This window comes from Photinus pyralis, unplaced genomic scaffold (assembly GCF_008802855.1).
Source record: "Photinus pyralis isolate 1611_PpyrPB1 unplaced genomic scaffold, Ppyr1.3 Ppyr1.4_LG1, whole genome shotgun sequence".
Classification (NCBI taxonomy): domain Eukaryota; kingdom Metazoa; phylum Arthropoda; class Insecta; order Coleoptera; family Lampyridae; genus Photinus; species Photinus pyralis.
This window is the reverse complement of record NW_022170249.1, coordinates 28713697-28734192: the sequence shown is the minus strand read 5'-3', so window position 1 is coordinate 28734192 and position 20496 is coordinate 28713697. Positions and strand designations below refer to the sequence as shown.

The 20496-nt window shown below is 36.7% G+C and overlaps 1 protein-coding gene across 1 annotated transcript; it reads right to left on the bottom strand.

The window, feature by feature from the left end:
- Nucleotides 1–1927: 1927 nt before the first annotated feature.
- Nucleotides 1928–20133, bottom strand: LOC116159291. Its single transcript, XM_031472245.1, has 15 exons — nt 19708–20133; nt 9279–9428; nt 8965–9227; nt 8721–8913; nt 8496–8671; nt 8291–8447; nt 8107–8232; nt 6497–6600; nt 6186–6384; nt 5817–6134; nt 5451–5765; nt 3076–3308; nt 2686–3024; nt 2323–2636; nt 1928–2272 (listed from the first exon to the last, which is right to left on the bottom strand). The coding sequence occupies exons 1-15, from the start codon at nt 19949–19951 to the stop codon at nt 2161–2163; spliced, it is 3243 nt and encodes a 1080-aa protein (XP_031328105.1). The 5' UTR covers nt 19952–20133; the 3' UTR covers nt 1928–2160.
- Between the last annotated feature and the right edge of the window lie 363 nt (nt 20134–20496).

Genomic DNA, 20496 nt, shown 5'->3' with positions numbered 1-20496 from the left:
AGTACCTTGCTGCCGTGCTTGTTGTACCTACTCCTTTTCAGATAGTCGATCAATAGAACGCATTTCCTTCCAGAATACCAAAGCAATCACCTTCCCCGCTGGCGGCGTGTACTTGAACTTGAACTATTTGAAACTGGAATGCCGCCATGTTTGGATTGTTCCTTAGTCTCTGGCGTGAAGTAGTGGGCCCAAATCTTGTTTCCCGTTACAAACGAATTTAAAAATTCCTCACTCTCTTGGGCGCAGAAACTTGCAACCACTTTCGATGCGCTTTTTTGTGTTCATCAGAGAGCATCCGCGTCGCCAATCAGAATATTGCCTACCGTAGTCGCTTATCTGTTCGTCAATCCGCAAGCAGAAGGGAATGAACCATAGAAATAAAATGGGATTTTGTCGTCAAGTGCGCCAGAACCCTTGCTGGTGCTCTACTCTTTCTAAGGTTGTACTTGTGTTGTATTACATCGTTTATTATAACAAATTGAACAGTTAACACGATATCACAGATGAAAAATAGGTAAGTACAACCTAAAGAAGCAATTATAAGAAAAGTATTAATACTTACATCATGAAAATTAACATTGTTAGTGTGCGTGTCAGTTATTAACAAATACTGATTTTTTGCTCTCTTATTTTATCAGAATTTACCAATAGTTACACACAGTAAACACAAAACCAACTGAACTAAAGCTGCCATCATAATCACAACAGTTACAAAAAGTAGTATAGGTACGGTTTTAAAAAGGATCTTTTTTTACCAATACTTTGTTTCAATTTTTACAATAATATGTATACTTGCAGAATTGGTCTGAGTCAAACATAGCGTGACCCAGTGACTCGGTGACCTAGTTTGACCCGATGACCCAGCTTGACCCGGTGACCCAGATTGACCCATCTTGACCCAGCTTTACCCGGTGACCCAGTAATTAAATTATTGCTATGTATCCGCCTTTGTGACAAATTTGTATTCAAATGTATAGCATTAGGTGTGCATTGGTAGGTATATAATTTTTGTCATCCAAAATAAATTTCAAGTAACATCTAATTTACAAAAAAAACTTCCTCAATAATATTCAGCCAACAAGCACGTAGCCCAATTTTTTTCAAAAGAACTAATACCATTTGTTTGTAGGTGGTAGTCAAGTAGTCAATGAAAGTATTTAGAGAATAGATTTATTTAGATTAAGCTAACTATAATCTGTTCACCCAACAGATGCAGTTAAGCCACTCCCAATAAATTTTGGCCAATGTAATAACAGACCCGTTTCACAGTCACAAAATTATAAAAACCGGGAAAATCGCATGTCACATTAAGTTCAAAAAGATTAGTTTGTTCTTATAAATGAAATTAACGGCAAATTGAGGCAAGGCAAATACAAAACGCAATGTCAATTTAGATACAGCAATTGTAATTGGAAGCAAATAGTTGCGTGTGTTACAGGTTTTGAAAATTCGGCCAATTAAAAATGTTCATTTAAATTTGCCGGGAATTTTTTGGGAGGAGCTTAACTGCATCTGTTGGGTGAACAGATAATAGTAGAAGACAATGAAATGTAAATGGACACCTGTAAGCAACTGGTATGCCCTGAAGCAAAGAAATGAAGCAGGGCACTGTTTAGAAATAAGATTACTATAATACAACTCGGAACAATGGAGTTTTTTACGTCCGTATTAGCAAAGATCACAGATATGGCAGTTGTCAAGCAACCAAGTATTATTTTCAGCAACCAGCCTTCAGTTTCATTTATTTCAGAATCTGTACACTTTAATCGATGTCTCTGACTTAACTGGGTCAAACTGGGCCCTAGGTGAAATTTGGTCGCTGGGTCACCGGGTCAAACTGGGCCTAACTGAAGAAAGTATGACGTGACCCAGCGACCCAGTTTAACCCAGTCCAACTCTGTATACCTGTAGTATGTTTGGTGTTTACTGTGTTAATACTATCAACTATTAGAAAGTATTTGGTTGATGACGCGAAAAGTATACAGTCTGATATCTTCCATAAATGGCACTACTGTGAGGTTTACCCGCTTGTGGAATAAAATCTTAAGAAACTAAAATTGACAAGCACACACCTGTCACTGTACACGGGTTCTATTCATAAATAAAAAGAAGTACGTTGAAGTATGCCGTTGACTAGATCATAAATAAGTTACTCGTGGATTAATTATGAACCAAGGTATCATAGCTTTCATTTGACACAGCATCTGGTATGTAATCGTCGAATGGCATAGACTCGTAAATGTGTTCCTCCGTTCGTTTCTTTATAAAGAATCTAAATAAAATATTACAATGAAAATCTGTTTGTTATACTCTTCACCCTACCTTCTGAGAAACCACACCCCACAACCAACTAAGAGAATTATACATAACATTGGCACAACGTAAATGGCTACATTGTTACTTTCCCCTGCCACATCATCCTGAGCTTCGGCCATACTGTTTCGTTGAGTGTAAAGGTGCTTGTAGTGATAAACATCAAATCTATCAATATTTTCTTCTTGGTCGACGAATGCAAAAGTAAAGCAATATTCTGTGTCCGGTTTTAGGGGTTTATTCGTGACATTTTTTTGAAGTTGAGGGACATAACTTACGCTGCGGTCACCGACCACCATCAGAGGCGGTTCACCACTAGAAAGCTGTAACATAAAACATCAGCTTATCTGCATTACATCTTACTAGCCTTACCAGCAAATTTTTAGCAACCCAGCTTTCTCCAAATTCATTGCATAATTTGTATTTCTCGCCAAACATTTCCAGCTTGTCAATATCATCTAAGATGTGCGTTTTACTATTATTATAATCTTGAACTATTACGATTAGCATGCTAGAATTTAAACCTGCCTCCAGCTTAGGAAGCTTGAATGTTATTGTCTCATTGGTGCAGCTAACAAATTCTGGAGTGGGATCACTATACGTTTCTTCACTTTCTGTTTTAATTTGTACGGACTCAAACTCGCCCTTGTAGTCGTCATTTACCGCCCGCACGGAAATTTTATACGGAGTGTCATAGGAAACATAATTAATCTGCAATTATAATTCACGTAATTAAACTTAAGAGTAATTGACACGACATACAACACAACTGTATCTCTTTTGGTAACTCTGCTTGTCTACTTTTAGGATTTCGTGTATAGTTTTTGAAGTGTCTGCGGCGAAATTGTAACTAGTTTCTTCAAGGAAAACTTCAAACAAAGTAATTGTTCCGTTTTGGTCGTAAGGGTGCTCCCAGCTTATATTTAAATTACAAGGCGAGCCGTAGTTTTTACCCTTAATTGTATTGTAGATGAGCCCGCTGGGTTTGCCTGGAACTTAGTACAACTGTTAATACAAGTGTAACTAAACAAAATATTTAATACAGCGGGGCGAACAATCAGCGGCGGAAGTTTATTATAAAGGAAATTTGTGTTTCATCGAAAATGGCGGCATTGATTGGAGTGATCGAGCGATTCAATCGTGTAGGCCAGGATTAGATCATCTACCAGGAGAGAGTCGAACAATTCCTAGCAGCTCATGGAATACAAGATGTAGAAAAATATAAAAAACGATGTACGGTTTTAATAAGTCAGCTTATAGCAGGTACCCAGACAAACCAAGTGAGAAGAGTTATAAAGAATTCTGTGAAATCATGACGAAACATTTCAGTCCAAAGATTTCAGTTTTTCGGGAACGCGTGGAAAAAACCCGATAGAGGACACGATTTTATGAAGACTTTTTACCTTAGAATGTATAGTGGAGTTGGCGTTTTCGAAGGAAGCTAGTCTAGCAGCCAGCGGCAGGAATCCAAACGACAGAGCGGCAACCGTGGATGTCAATTAGGCTGAAAAGGGCAAATCGGGAAAACCAGATGAAGAGATACAACGAAACCAACCGAGCAACCAGGACAGACAGTGGAGTGGTTGCAGTAAGAGTCCTTTTGCAAATCCAACGTGTAAACAGAGAAAGATCAAGTGTTTTAAGTGCAATACAGTAGATCATTACGCAAATAAATGCAGAAAAAATATTAAACAGGCAAGTAGCAAACAAGAGAATTAAGGATTCTGCCTTTTTTAAAGCAATGATGACTTGTAACGGCTGCGTTAATTATCTTTTTACTTTTATAGCTCTCGCCTAGAGCGAAGAAGGGATTATTTCTTTCTTAGAGGACCACGGCGTGGTGCTCCGAGGACCTGTTGATTGCCCCACCTGCGAAAAGCCCTGTGCCTTTGTACGCGATGGAAACTGTCTTCGTTTCAGATGTCGCCGAAGATGAAAATTACGAAACGGTGTTCTTTTTCCATTTCAGCTAAGTCCGGCAGCTTCTTCGATCGAACTGCGATGGACACTTCTATCCTTTGCCGCTTCCTTCCTTACTGGCTGATCTGTGCGCGCCCCAGTCGTCGATTAAAGCAACTTTTCCAGAGAGGTATGTATCAGCTATATAATCCGCCGTTCAGTGTCTTTAGGTGGAGTAGTCAAGATTTGGCGCTCCGTTACGAAAAGTGTAGTGCCGCAAGTATTTGTGATGGTTCTAAGAGTTGAAGATACAAGGTAAAAGTGATTTATTTAATTTCTAGAGTTGTTTCGGCCGCCGTGGCGCACCGTTGTCGTAAATAAAAGCTGTAATTACTTCGCAGTTTGCAACCGTTCCCGTGACGATATTTCAATAATCTTTGTTGCGTCCGAAAGCTCTTGTCGTTTAGAAGACGAGAACGAATTAATATTTTAGAATTTCAGTTAAGTCGTTATTGGCCAGTTGGAGTTTCCTATGTTAATTGAAAATAGGCTTAAAACCAATAGAGGCCGTGAGGTGTTTATCAGCTTGATATAGCCAACCCCGCCGTTTGAGCCCAACATTTCAAGTAACAGCCGGTGTTAATTGAATTAGCGAATTTTAGGAATTTCAATCCGGCCAACTAAGTCCAATTAACAGTAGCTAAAAAATATGTTGCAGTAAACAGCATCCGATTAAGTCGTGGGGATCTCAACAGAAGCGCTCTTAATTAATTCGTATGGAAATACTTTAAGGGCGTCAGTAGGCCGCACAATTATTTTTTTTTTAATTTTGGACAGTATTAAGCAAATACGCCGACCGGTCCGGAATTTCCTACGTTCCCTGTAGGAAGTGTATATAAGGTAACACTTAATTTAGAGGGGATTTTTTGCACTTTTGTAAGTTTGCAAGTCGCGCAGGGGGGGGGGGGGGGTTATTGCTTTGATTTGATTTTCTTGCTTGTTATTTCCCAGTAGATACTGTTACCGAATCAGATGATTTACTCTTCCCGCTTAGGGAAATTGCTGTGCACTTTCATTTTATTTTAGCATTCACAGACCGATAAAGTGCGGACAATACCGTTCATTTTCCTTTTGGAAGATGCGCCTGTACATTTCCTCGAGTTACCATCATGACAACTTTGAACTGACAAGCAGCCCCCCCCCCCCCGGCGGCGCCGTATACCCTACAATACACTTACCCCTTTGAACGGCTTTTCCGTTGATTGAGGCCTCTTCACTAAATATGAACGTATCTTGATTTTTAATAGAGACGTTAAACACATATTCGCCACCTGTCACCAAATTATTAACTTCAATGCAATATTTAGAGTCCCACAATTTGCATTTGGTTAAATTTTGTAGATCAGATAAGCATCCCGATAAAAACAATGGATGACACCATCGAACCTGGACAATTTTCGGCAATCCTTTACAATAAGGTGGCAACTCGAAACGAATCGAAGCCGATCTCTCATTGATACTATACAGTTCCAAATTATTCACTTTTGGGGCAACTGTAAATAAGCTATAATGACGATATGCTACATGATATATTAGAACCTTACCTCCTGCCTTTGTTGTAAAGTTGTAAATCGTTGCGATGTAGGAGGTGTTGAACTGAAAAGCTTTAAAGTTTCTCGCAGTATCAATTTCGACGGTATAGTTTGTGAATGGTTGCAGATTATCAAATTTGTATTTAGTACGTGTGTCAGTTTCAAGATAAAGTATACTGCTGTTACTGTTATTTTGATTTGTCACATGAACTTGGTACACAATTGGTCCGTATTTTACAGTACATTTCGGTTCGTTCCATTCAATTATATTTGCAGTGTCAGTAATGGTCATTTTTATATCTTTTGGTATTTCCTCTTTTGTTGGTACTTCTACAATCACACGTTGTTAGTGGACCATTGCTGCACCGATTAGCTACGTACCTGTCGGAATCGTGTGCATTTGGCAAAATCTCTTACTGTCGTCGATTATGTTCCAAAAGTGAATATTGTACAGGGTATAAGGCACAAGAGTTGGTATATCTATGTGATTACCTTTTCCAATTAGATAACCTTGAGATTTTACTCTCTGTATATTCTGCTCTTTGTTAGAAGCATCAGTATTGTGGCAAATATCGTTTCCCTATATACAAGAAATGACTTGAACACACCGAATAAGAGGTTTACAAACTTTAGTTTCATGTGTGCGACTTGTCACTGCCTGTCTTATTTAAGGATGGATCCATTATACTTACTTCGTATTGGATAATCGAGTATTGTCGATGGGTAGTATCCTCGGAGGGAGAATTCAAATACATGCGTATTGAAGTTGCGGTAGAAGAGTTACAAACTACGTCAGCTGTAAAAAAATACAAAACATGACAGAAACAGAAATTTTATAAAGCGTTATTTGGATGAGAATGGAAACTAGATTCAAGGGCAAGATTCTAGGTGACATCATAATAGATTTGGTCTAATATGGTCAGCAAATTTGCAAGAGGTAATAAGGATATGAAATGTTTTTTATGTAACAAGCCTGGTCATATAAATAAAAATTATTCGTTGTTGAAACAAGAAGAAGGTAATCTAATTCTTTTGCAAGAAGGAGGGTCATGTTATGCAAAACTGTTTCTTTCGAAAGCGAAAGGATGGTCATAAAAGGAATGCTGATCAGGGTTCGTCTAATGAAACGCAGGCTTTAAACGTATCTGCCCACTACACAGTACCGTAATATGACCGTACTATGAACGTATGACGCACGGGAAATATACTATACGGACTACTATGCCCACTAGAACGTATCATACCCGTGTATCATCCGCTTGTCCTATCGGCATGGTTCCCGTTGTCTCGGTTCTAGTAGTAGTAGATCACCAGTGTTTGCGGGTGGAACAGACGCGTCAGGAAGAGCGAGTGAATTAATACTGTTGTTGCGATACGATGGCTATTAGAAAATTGTCCGTAAGGGAATTGGAAATCATAGCCATCATACGCGGTTATAACCCGTATGCTCACCGTTTCTGCGCCTGCGCGCATCGGTTCGACACCATCGCGTGCCTTGCACGGAGCGTATCGGCACCTCTTTTGTTTCATCATGGCACACTTAGATTTGGAAAATAAGGTTTTTTTACAAATTGGCGTTTCGACTGGTTTTTCTCTGAAATTTTCTTATGGAATGCGTGGTTTTCTTTGTATCAGTAGAAAATTTGTAGTTTTGGCTACCCAGGTATAATTTGTTTAGGGGAGTGCCATTTGAATTTTTTGAAAAATATGACTTTTGGCGAAGATCAATCAAAAATTAAATTTTTTTATACAAGTAAGTACCTAAAAAAAATTATGTGACTATGAAAGAGGTCTTAACCTGTACCTCAATTCAAAAATTAGCCGCCTGCACGATTTAGTTTCTCTAAAAAAAAATTCGAACAACTGTCAAATTTTGACGAAGAAATGTTATAACAGCGAAGTCGTTAAAGTCAGGGGTATAATATGTTATAAAAAAAAATAAGTATTTTTCAAGTACATTCCAAATCAGTAATAAAATATGGGGCGTTCCATTAAAAAAAAATGCAAGTTTGATACGCCACTGGGATACAGCACGCCCCTGGTGATCAAAAATATTTTAGAAATATGGCGACGGTAATTTTGCTGTAAGACTTTTTCGGTATCTTTTATGGTAAAGGAATTATGATCCGAGATTTTCATGTACATAATTAATTAACGTATTTTGCATCTCCGTTGGTAGATGTATTGTGGCGCCAAAACATTACCGACCGAAAGATCCAATACCCTATTACATGCAGTTAAACTTTAAGAGAATCTCTTTGCTTCCCTTTCTAAAACTCCCAAATTTCACTTATTTACTTACTCAGTGGACTAGAAACGCGGGGAACGGGCCTCCACTTTGGATTTTTTAAAATTTCGCAGGTAATATGAGACGCATCAAAATCGTTAAACGCCATATCATTCAGTATTAACTTGCTGATTCTTATTTCTGAAAAATACTAGTCTAGGTAGATATATCAATGCAATTTTAAAATTAGGAGTTTTACCATATTCCGAACATACTCTCACATCGTCTATCGCCCAAAATCCATTTTGATGGTCTGCCTTGTCTACGTAATATGTTTCCGTATAGATTTGTAAGGTGTCATCAAATACATTACTGCGAATTAGTTTAATCTCCTTCCACAACAGCTCGTCCGAGTCCTGCAGGTGTAAATGTTAAAAAATTAGAAAAGATACTTCTAAATTTACGTTGTCTCCAACAATTTCCCCCAGTGTTTCATTTTTTCCGTTTTGCACCGTGAAGAATCGCAAAGTACAGTATTTACAGATTGATACATACAAGGCAACACACAGCTGACTTCCATAGGGATGCAATTCGGGGCCAAATCGTGCTATATTTGGTTTAGTTGTAAAAAGATACTCGTCTAAAATGAGACTATTATAGTAGTAGTTAATATCGTAGGGAACTCTTACTTTTATGAAGTTTCCAAAGGGCGTTTTGATTTTTACTTCTAACTATAACGTTTATCGGGTTAAGAGCGCTTTTATCACTGTAATCCAGTATTGTTACATTGGTCACACATTCCCTTAATTTAAATGTTCCATTAGCATTAAGAGACAAGGAAAATGTTTTCCACAGTTCTTCTGATAGTACGCCGATTTCATGCTGAAAAGTAGAAAGATTAAAAACCATAACTATTTGTAAGGGTAGAAATACCTTGTATTTGGCAAGTTTGGGATCATCTACCGAGAATTTAGTTGGTATTCCGTTTTTATACTTGCGTAGAAATGATTGCTTATTGTCCGGTCCTCCAATACTCACATAATAACATGGGAAACGTTCGGGATGCCAGCCCTCACAAACAAGAACTTCCACATTTTTAGCCGCTCTTACAGAGATACCAATCTCAAAGACACTCGGAATGTCTACCCTAACACTAAAGTCTTTGGTTAAATTCGACGTTAAGTAAGTAGGGAAATCTGAAAGTTACGGTTTTCTTGCTGCAAGTTTCTTTCAGGTGGTATACTTACTTTCCCACCGTGTATCTACAATGGGTTTGAAGCTATGCACATCAAATTCCGCAGTTTTCCATTCACCCGTTTCCCATTTTTTACTACACGATTTCGATTTCGCAAAATTACAATTGTAGGCATTGTTGGTGGCGGGAAGATAATTGGAAACTGAAAAGTTACAATAACGGTAAGTATATACAATTTCAATGGTTAGGACGGACGTGGTATTTTGTCTAGTCAGCGGATAATTTGTCAATTATTTCAAAGCATTTGTTTTGGTAGCAAGACCCATTTGTCCATTGTAAATCTTTATATCGATGACGAAGAATTTGGATAGCACTGCTAAAAAAATGGTAGCATCTTTAATTCTGTATATTAAACAAGAGCGTGACCATGGAGGCCCCTTGTTACTTTTGCAGGCAGTAAGAGAGGTAGCAACAGCATAATTATTACATTAGACATTCTACTAAGTAATTATCGTAGAGAGTGGCGCCGGCTTTCAGTACCTGTTCGTATCTCCACGGTCGGTACCATTACAGCGGCAGTGAAGAACGAAGCGTTGAAATCGCCTTCAAAGAATCGTCCTCGCCTTAAGCGTGTGATTTGAACGTCGATGGTATTAGAAACACAATTTATGACATCTGTGCATGAACAGCTTCGTGAAAAAGTGATTTTTCATGGTTCATTGCGAACAGTGCTAAAGGAAATTGGACACGAACGCGAGGAGACTAGAATCGGCACCTTGCGAACCATCGTCAGAGCACCATGGTTTGTGCGGAACGAGACGCTAAGGGCAGGCCTAGCCATCTCCACCCTGAAAGACCACGTGCGACAGTTGGCGGAAAAAAACATACAGCGACATGGACAACTCCGACGCAAACCACATCAAAGCAGTCGCCCCCATAGGTGGTACTCGACAAACAATCAAAAAGCGGCCCAGGAGTATCCTGAACTGACGGAGATAAAGTGAAGCCCAAATCAGGTACAACAGCCAAAGCCAACTCATGCTGTGCACTAGGACAAGATTCAACCGCACTTCACACGGCTGGATGGCTTCGAGTGCTTTTAATGATGGGTTTGCAAGTTCTTTCTTACCCCATGTTAAACGCCTGAAGGAAGAAGGGTACCAATTGGAGATAACGTGGCCTCCTTCTTTAATGAAAATGTAATTCGTTTGTGCGAGGAGAATAACATAGCATTTGTATGCGTTATTCCACATTCCACCAATATACATATACTGTAGCAAAACACAGAATACTGCGTTTATTATTTAGTTTACTGGTCGCATTTTACAGTATTCAGTAAACCCGTAAGATGGCTTCACCACCTAAATACAAACATTTAAATTATGATTAGTCAAATATTTCCGTGCCCTGTTACTTATCGGGGTCAAGACTTTCCAAAAATTGTTCCTATCGACGAGAAGGCTATTTTATATCGATATCCTGAACCCTGAACTTCGGGCCGTCCTTAATTTAGTAATTAAGCTAAAGCTAGAAGTTGGTCATTATATTGCAGGTGAGTAATTAGTTATAAAACCTAGCAACTAATTGTTACCACCTAAGTTCAATTGTATAATTATATTGTAGCTAAAATCACACATGGAATTAAAACTTGCACTACGAGTAGATTTGTGGGTACTATTCGGACAAACAAGCCCGCTACGAGCAGTAACCCTCACGAGGAAACCTACCCTGAGTGGGATCCGGTAGCATTTAAACATTCCGGCATAGGATTCAGCACTCGCGCAAATTTGATTGGTCGATTTGAATTTGCTGTTGTAAATTAACACGGAGTGCCGAAATCAGTACCAGAATGTTCGATAGTGCTGAAACACAGATCGGAATGTTGTCATGCATTTGGCATATTATGTAAGCATAATAATAAGTAATAAGTTACGTGTCAACAATGCAGTCTTCAGACGTCTTCTGAGTTGTTGATCTATTAAGTTACCATTCCTTCTCTCTGTACCTTAATTGATTTTATTCCTAAATGCCTGGAAGAATATTACTAGGGAAGAATATGAAACTGTGTTCACTCAAGAAATATACGACTTCAAGATTGCTATTATTAAACTTATTAAAAAGCGCATCTGGAATTAAAATGAAGATATTCAATGTGTCAGTCCTAGTCAAAAAGTCAAAAAATGTACAAAGTCCTACAGAGCTGAATTTCAATATGTCGATGGCAATATTGGATTTTGTAATTGTCCCTGTAGGATTTTTCATCGGTTTTGTAAACATTTTGATCTTCCAGTAAGTTTAAATTCTATGACCAAGTTAGCGTTTGGGGAAAATGTTCAACCTTTTACGACATTTTACGAACCATTGGTTGTTTCAAACACCGAATATACAACAGCAGCAATCCTGAAGTCAAGTCGAATACAAATAACGTCTCTGTCCATGTTATGATTTAACCTTAGAGTTGTTACGCCACTGATCTTAAGTAGGAATTGTGGAAATGAAGCGACATCTATCTTCTTCCATCGACCTCGATACGAGTAAGATGTACTGTTTTATAATAAGCGTTGTTTATTCAATATAAGCTATTTTATGTCTTACTAACCTATCATAGCACATTTTATATCTGTGATACGCGGGCATAAAGTACCACTTTATGTCCTAGGGCATTAAGTATCACCATAGTAACTCATTTATACTTAATGACAAAACAAACAAATATTTGCAGGTCATTGAAAATTAGAAACGTCAATTATTAATTGTCAATATCTACTAAATCACAAGATTGGCCTTATTTCGTATAGTTTCTGGAACTTCTTCCTCATTCACGATGAATTGAATTATTTAAAATTACGTTTGACGTTTGGATGGTTTCAATCACATTAACAAATTCGAACCACGCATACTCGATCAAACATAATGAATTATTTTGTAAACGAATTTTGACGAAGAAAACTATTTGTAAGACATAAAATTGTGTATGTACCACGGGCATAAGCTGATGTTTATACTCTCGGGCCGTAGGCCCTCGAGCTTTTTAACTCGTCGCCCTCGAGAATATAAACATCACTATTAACTATTAAACATTGTCTACGATTATTTTATTGTGTGTTTACAAATACAACAGTCCATAATAATAGGTATTTCAATATCGCTAAACAATATCTCTGTTGGTTGCAAACAAGATGGTTTATCTGAAGTAACTCCACTAAGATAATTTTTTAATGTAAAATTAAACGTACTCGTAGGTATGTTAAGGATGGGAATGCTGTTTTTCATCAACATTCCGACCTGTTTCAGCCCTGCGCGACATTCTGGTACTGATTTCGACACTCCGCGTTAATTGACCAAAGCAAATTCAAATTGACCAATCAAAATAGCGCAAGTGCTGAAATCCCATACCGGAATGTTTAAATGCGATCCGGTACAATGCCAACCTCTAGATGTAGGATTCTTTAAATCACTGAAAGTGGCATGGTTTAAAAGTAATCGTCAAGCAGGTATTCCCAAAGATGAAAGATATATTTCCGGGGTAGTACTTTCAATCAGTTATCAGTATAATTAGGTAAGTTTAATTTATTTGTAACCTCTTGAAATTATGTTACCTAGTTTAAGTGTAATGTAATTATTGTAATTGATATCGCCACACCGTTGCTATTCTGGCAGGCTAACGTTTTACAAAACTCATGTGACAATTTAATCCACACATCTGCCAGTTTTGACTTTAAATCTGGAACTGTTCTTTGAGGATTATTTAGTAACTGCTGCCTCACCTTATGCCAAAGGACAAAGCTGTGATCTCATTCTCAGAGAGCCATTTTTGAGTTGATTTTGCTGTATGACAAGAGGCTCCGTCTTGCTAGAAAACAAAATCTTCTTCGCCATACAGCTTATCGATATTCGGAAGACGCCTATTCTTTAATATTTTTAGCGTAACACAACGAAGTTGAGATAAAGCTTATGTGCTCGTGTTTCCGTCCGTCCGTCCGTCCGTCCGTTCCATCGAGATCTCGGCCCCTGGGCCACCTAGAGACTTCGCGTTTTCGCTAATTGATAGCTGTTATGGTCTATATTTGCCCATTTCGATCAGTTTCATTTAACTCCATATTTTGCGCAGACTGCGCAATGCCAACTTTCACATTTATAGGGATATTTCTCTGAAATTTTAACCACAGACCCTTCTAGTAAAGATAAACATTTCGCGCATAGTAAAAATTATGTGGGCATGCGCAGTGACTGCGCAATGCCAACTTTCTTATTTATGGAAATATTGCTTTGAAATTTTAACCTCAGACGCTTCTAGTAAAGGCAAACATTTCGCGCATAGTAAAAATAATGTGTGGGCATGCGCAGTGATGTGTGGGCATACTGCGCAATGCCAAATTTCTTATTTATGGAGATATTTCTTTGAAATTTTAACCACAGACGCTTCTAGTAAAGGTAAACATTTCGCATATGGTAAAAATTATGTGTGGGCATGCGCAGTGACTGCGCAATGCCAACTTTCTCATTTATAGAGATATTTCTTTGAAATTTGAACCACAGATGCTTCTAGTAAAGGCAAACATTTCGCACATAGTAAAAATTATGTGGAGGCATGCGCAGTGACTGCGCAATGGCAACTTTCGCATTTATGTAGATATTTCTTTGCAATTTTAATCACAGATTCTCCTAGTAAAGGCAAACATTTCACACACAGTAAAAATTATGTGTTGGCATTGCGCAGTGCATGCGCCGTAACTGCACAATTGCCAACTTTCTTATGTATGGGGATATTTCTTTGGAATTTGAACCACAGCTGCTTCTAGTAAAGGCAAACATTTCGCACATGGTAAAAATTATGTGTGGGCATGCGCAGTGACTGCGCAATGCCAACTTTCTTATTTATGGAGATATTTCTTTGAAACTTTATTTTACTTATTTAACTCCTCTCTTTCTCTGGACGTGGACGTGCTTCAATATGCAGATTCGACATTTTGTGTGCTTTCGATGGCAACGCATCGTTTCAATACTTTGTGTTACGCGGCAATACCCACGAGTGGGTTTTGGAACATTTTTTATCTATCTCTGCGTTTACAGTACCGTCGATAACTTCAAAGTGCCTCAAACCTTTTGCTGACATACATCCCCATATCATAACTCCTTTTGGGAATTTCACGATACGTTTAATGCGATCTGGATGAAAAGCTGCATATAATTTTTGACCAGTCATTTACATAGCTTAGATTTCGTCCATTTTTCTTCTGTTTTGTAGTGATACCTTATAAAACATTAGTTCAGATTTATGGATCCATTGTCTGCAACAATCTCCTCTTTTTTAATTTGTTTATTTAAATAAACGTGTAAACCAAACAAGCTCTTAATCTCTGTAATACTTTTGTAAGATTTTGATTAGGTATGTGTAATTAAATTATTCCCAAAAACAATTAAATCGTCTAGATAAATAGAACAATTTTCGTAATTTAACCCAGCCATAGCAATTGTCATTGCTCTGGTAAAAGCATTTGATATTGTCCTCTGTCCGTCGTAAGAGCTGTATAATGTCTACTTCCCTGATCTAATTCAATTTGGTAGTCCCGAGGGGTTGTTACATTGAAGTTTCGGTGTACAAATGAATTCCGATGGCAATGATTTCCTATGAATATCTGCGATTTCCTATTGAATTCCGACGATTTCCTACGAATACCTCCGATTTCCCATTGAATTCCGATAACTGGCGGCGACTTCCTGCTAAGTTCTGTGAATACCTACAGCTTTAAAATGGATTTGTATTTTGTCCAATTTTTTTTAAATTGAATTTATAGGTACTACTTTAATATGACACCAACAATTAATTGTATGCGAGCCCATTCATTCAAAATACAAAGAAAGTGTTATTCGAGTTTGGCAAGCGCAATGTAATATCGTCGGTTTAGGGTAAGACTTAGGATTATTTACATACTAATTAATAGGGACTTAGGATACCGTTATGGTTAACTAAGAAAGTTATTATGAAAAATCCCGTGTACCCGAAATAGTGGTGCAGCTGAAAGTGTATTCCCTTCCCTAAAAAGTGCCAAAAATTGTGTTTAGCAGGCAACCGATTTGCTTGCAAATCATTAGGGTTCTTCTCAAGAGGTGCCTTCATCAGTAGGTATGCAAAATATGGTTTGGATCTGACAATTCGTTTGGGTTGTAGTGTTTACAGACAGACAGACAGAGACAGACACACAGACAGACAAACATGGCAAAATCAATACTACACTGAAATGATTTCAACTGCGTAGGTAATAATGATCTCATTCATAAACAAAGTTTATTTAAAAAAATATTTGGCGAAGGAGCTTAAGTTGTAAAAAAACTGATGCAATTACAAATAAATAAATGCCAAATACAAAATTCCTTATAAGCAGTCAAAATCCAAGCTCTATTCGGCGGTATGTGGTAAATTTCGGAAGAAATCTTGATATTCTTTCGTAATTGTATTTTTCTCACAAAAATACGTAATGCAGTCGTACTCGTATTTACTAATGGGTATTAAATCTTCACGCAATTTCTTCAACTTGAAGTTTGACATGTCTTGTAACTTTTTTCTACATTTATCTTTTACATTAATTAAAAAGTAATCTTCTTGTAGCTTGTAACCTGCTTTTATAATGTTGGGGTTTTCATAGTCTGCATGTACACAACTGATTTCTGGCCATTTCACCACGTTTCCGGAAATATCTCTCAATTTTTGTCGTTTGCAAAGCAAGGTCTTTTAAATCAAAAAAATCATTTTGAGTCATCTCTTTGACATGGTATGGTCTTTTTACACATGCTGTGCGGGCAATTGTGCACCACTGCCCAGGGGTTTGTATAGATAGGAATTTTTCTCGCGCACCTCTCAATAGCACCCTCATTCTGTGTATGTCCGACTTCCATGAATCGTAGCGTAATTTTTACGTTATATTGGCGAGCTGCATAAAGTAACATGACATACATAAATTTGTTTTTATTTTGCCCTGCGCAGTTGTCACAATAAAATACAAACTCATTAAAACCCTCGCTTGCTTTTCTTTTAAGAAAGTCTAAAACACAGCTTCCAATTTCACTGGTTCCACGTGAGGCTATAACTTCATGCCACATAAAGCAATATCCTTGTTTTTCTGCAGCATCAAATATAGTTAAAATTGTAGGTGGCCAATTTGGATTTGTAATAGGCTTGACCAGTTTCAACTTTTGGACATTGAAGAACTTGCTGTAGATCAAAAATAGCTACACAAAATTTGCTTTTATCTGCATCCTTTAGCTTATGAATGAAATCCTTGTTTGCCAAATGATTTTCTAGTTTCTCATTCATTAGTGTTTTCTCTATATCATCTGAATTGGTGTTTGTACAAAGATCACACTGATCTTTCTTGGGCATGTGAAACCCTAAATTAATTCATTTAAAAAGATCCATCTATACACATGGATTGACGCACTGCTTTTGTGTTCAATTCTTCGCATTGATCGACATACAACCTATACATTTTGGAAATATTGAGAGAAGCTGGCAGGTACTTCCTGGACGAATCCTTCCTGCAGTAGTGGCTTTCTATTACGTCAGACGAGTTTATATGATCTCTTACCGCTTCTTTCTTTTTCATCGCGAAGATTTCCTTCTCTATTGGATCTTCCTCGGTTGTCCTTTCTTAGAGTAATAAAATTGTCCACATTTCTATTTCCAGCCATTTTCGCTACAGTTTTAACTACTTGATGACTAATGTCTAACGCTTAGGATAGTCTTGTACCAAACCGACGATATGAGCCATGCGTTATCGTTCCCGCGAAAACCATTGCAACTCTAAGATAAAGAAGACATAGAAATACAGATGGAAAAATATTATGCAGTGTTTTATGATGAGGCCTGGTATATTGGCAATATAATTAAAAAAATTTCTTCTGAATTATACGAAGTAGAAAATTTAGAAGAATTCCACTGGCCCAAAAAAGAAGATAAACAATCTGTAAACAAAGAGTACTTCATTTTTGGACCCATACAAATGATAGGTTGTAAATCTTTAAAGATCAGTCACTTTGACAGAAATCAAATAAATAGAAAATTTAAAATCATTAAACGAGGTGATTAATTTTGAATATATTTATTTATTTTTATGCTGGTTTTTATATTATATTTTGTTTGGAGTGATTTTTTATTTATACATGTATACAACAGATGAACTTTTTTTTTATTTTTGAATATTTAAACCATGTGATTATTGTTCATTATACTTCTCACTATAAATTTGTTTTAAAATATTTGGTATTTTTATTTATTGTTGAATATATTTTAATATTTAATAAATTAACGAGCTTTACTATGCCTCCATTGTCTTCCAGATTAAACCACATAATTTGAATGTCTAATATAGCAGTGGAGAAGGCTTCATTTATTTAAAGTGAAGGAAATCTTACATTAACGCATTTTTAGTAAATAAACGAGACATGAGTAGTATTCCATTTTAATATCGGTACAAAAGTGTAGACACAAACAAATTATTATAATAAATATGAACAGAGATATTATGAATGTATTCTAAGAACTGCCTAGCTTTAAAAAAATTAACATGGATAAAGGATAATTTAACTGTAATTATGAGTAAAAAGATTTGAAGAGTTTTAAAATTATGAAGAGCTGCGACTTTAAAAACATATTAAACTTGCCATTTTTTATATCGGAGCGATCGGAATAAAATGACGATGTATGTTAGATTCCAAAAGAGCCATATATGATATGACAATCTCTAATTATATTTAAATATACAGGGTGTTAACAAAAGAATGCCAATAACTTTGAACCGGGGCACCAAATCAAAAATTGAAACTAAGAAAAGTTGTTTGTTTTCGGGTGTAAGAACTTAGTAACACCCTGGATAGAGCTTACCGTGTTGATCTTTCACCCAAGTTTTCGATAGCGGAGAAAAACTGAATTCTTGGATTGCAAGTAAAACTGTACGTCCAGTTCAAGGTCCAGTTTCGATACGATGTTTGGCACATTTAAAAGTCCCGTACTGTGGGTGGAACTCCCATAGTAAGAGGTAAAGGTAAAGGGTACTTCTAATAACTATAGCAATTGATGTACGCATTATAATGGAGATGTGCTACTGAATTCCCTATGAATACCCGCGATTTCCTATTGAATTCCGATGATTTCCTGTGAATACCTACTTATTGAATACCGATTGCATGTACACAAGAATTCCTAATGTATTAACCCCTCGGTAGTACCCTTGAGCCAAATCGAGGCGAGAAAAATAAATTGCTCCTGCTACTGAATCTAAAATTTCGGTTGCAGTAAGCATGTAAGAAATAATTTGCTTAAATCAAAGAATAAACGAAAAGATAGGTACGATAGGAAGATTAGTGTTGAAAATTACATAGTAGGACAACAAGTGTTGTTAAAGAACGAAACAGGAAACAAAAGCAAGCTTTATTTAAGGGATCTTACGAGGTAGGTAGTAGAAATTAAGCCACCTAACATAAAACTTAAAGTAGAAAATAAAATCATTGAAGCACATATGAATAAAGTTTTGTATTTGTTTAGTTGAAACAAAGAAAAAAAAATTTTCCCCCTGGGAGATGTAAGGTATAATTTAAGGTAGTCAGACCCGCAATAATACTTTCTATAGCCAGCTCTCTGTCTATAAACATCTCAATCTGTCAATATGCGCCTACAATCGTTCGCAGTCGTTCGAAATCGTCCGCAATCTCTAAAAATTTTAAGAAATCACAGGATTTATGGAAATACATGTACATTTTTTGCTAGTGGGCGTCGAATCTCCATGAGGAAACTATGGAAGTTATAGAAGAAAAAACTGATAACGTCTAAAGTGATTGCCAATGTGAACAATGAAGATGCAACATTCGCAATTTTGACAAACAAAACTCCTCTCAAAGAAAAATCGCAAGAACCAGGAACATCTAGACAACAGTTGATAAAAACATGTTGTAACATTTGTCAAATACAATTGAACTTGTCATATTTATAAAATGTGGAAGTATCCCAAAATATATTATTTTATGCGAAAACTGTATTACTTAATTCATGAATAATATAACCTTACAACGTTTGTGAAATGAATAAACAAAGCTATAACTTAAAATCCATGATAACGATTACTGCAACTAATGTTTGTTAAATTTCCAGTTTTACTTAAAAATTGTTGAATCATTTATTTTATTATGCACTGTGCCATAACTTAATTTTGAATATCTATTAGAAATGTTAATTTAGGTCCATTCTCACGTGTACTTTGTAGTATTTGTTTTTGATAACAGTTTCTATTTATATCGCGATAAAACATATCCATGGTACTTGGAATTCTGTACTACTTGTCTTTCCATAAAGATATTAAATTCCTAATTTAGCAAATTATTGCTACTCTTGTCGGTATTTTAATATACTACGAAACTAAATCAGTCCATTAAAAAAACTTATGCATCTGAAGAAGCAAGTACTTTGCAGGGCGAATTAGAAAACTTACCAATATGTGGTAAATCCTTTTCATCGTTTACTAATGGATATATCCACGCAATCGCCGAATTAAGAACATCACCTTCACCAATCCAGATAGGTACTACGCGACTCGCGTTCTGTTTATTTAATATAAACGTTAATTCAGGTGGCGCAGAGTTTATTCCTTTAACTATGAAAAATAAGGTGTGTAAAACTAGATGCCAGTTTAAATGCAAACTTTTGTAGTAAATATTTGCGTAGTACGAATACATATTAACTTAGATCATTCACATTTATGGATTGACTCATGGTGCACTTCAACCGTTTAATTTATTTTTGTTCACTACTCCACTACTCGCATTTTACTTATGATTTGTTTTGTTTGGTGTCAAGGATGGTTATGCTAAACTAAACATCTCGCGTTCACTTTTTTTTAGTGGATTCGACCAATCCATTTATAGGTAACCTTGATAGTTTTAGTATTATGAAACATAGTTACTTACAGCAGTTGTGTTAGCCGGCTACCGTACATACACGTTAGGTAAGTTGGTAGAGATACTGACAAATTGTCACTGTTCCGACTTTCTCTTTATTATTAGACTTCTTATTGTGCAAGTGCAAGGCGCCTTTTTCGGTTTCTTAACTTGATTGTTGCGGACTCCTTGTAGCGAAATTCCTGTAATTTTCTATCGAACAAATCTAGGTACTATTACTCGTACGCTATAATCTGATAGTGCAGAAACAACATAATAGTTATTAATGATACAAGTTCGTTTATGAACGTCATAATGAAACGCGTGTAACGTTTTAGTTACAC

Excerpts from the sequence above, each read along its gene's own strand:
- LOC116159291 (XM_031472245.1), bottom strand. The coding sequence starts at position 19,951 with ATGTATTCGTACTACGCAAATATTTACTACAAAAGTTTGCATTTAAAC. Across the intron at positions 6,135-6,185 it reads AATGCACACGATTCCGACAG|AAGTACCAACAAAAGAGGAA; the intron begins GTACGTAGCTAA and ends GTGTGATTGTAG. Across the intron at positions 5,766-5,816 it reads CTTTACAACAAAGGCAGGAG|TTGCCCCAAAAGTGAATAAT; the intron begins GTAAGGTTCTAA and ends GCTTATTTACAG.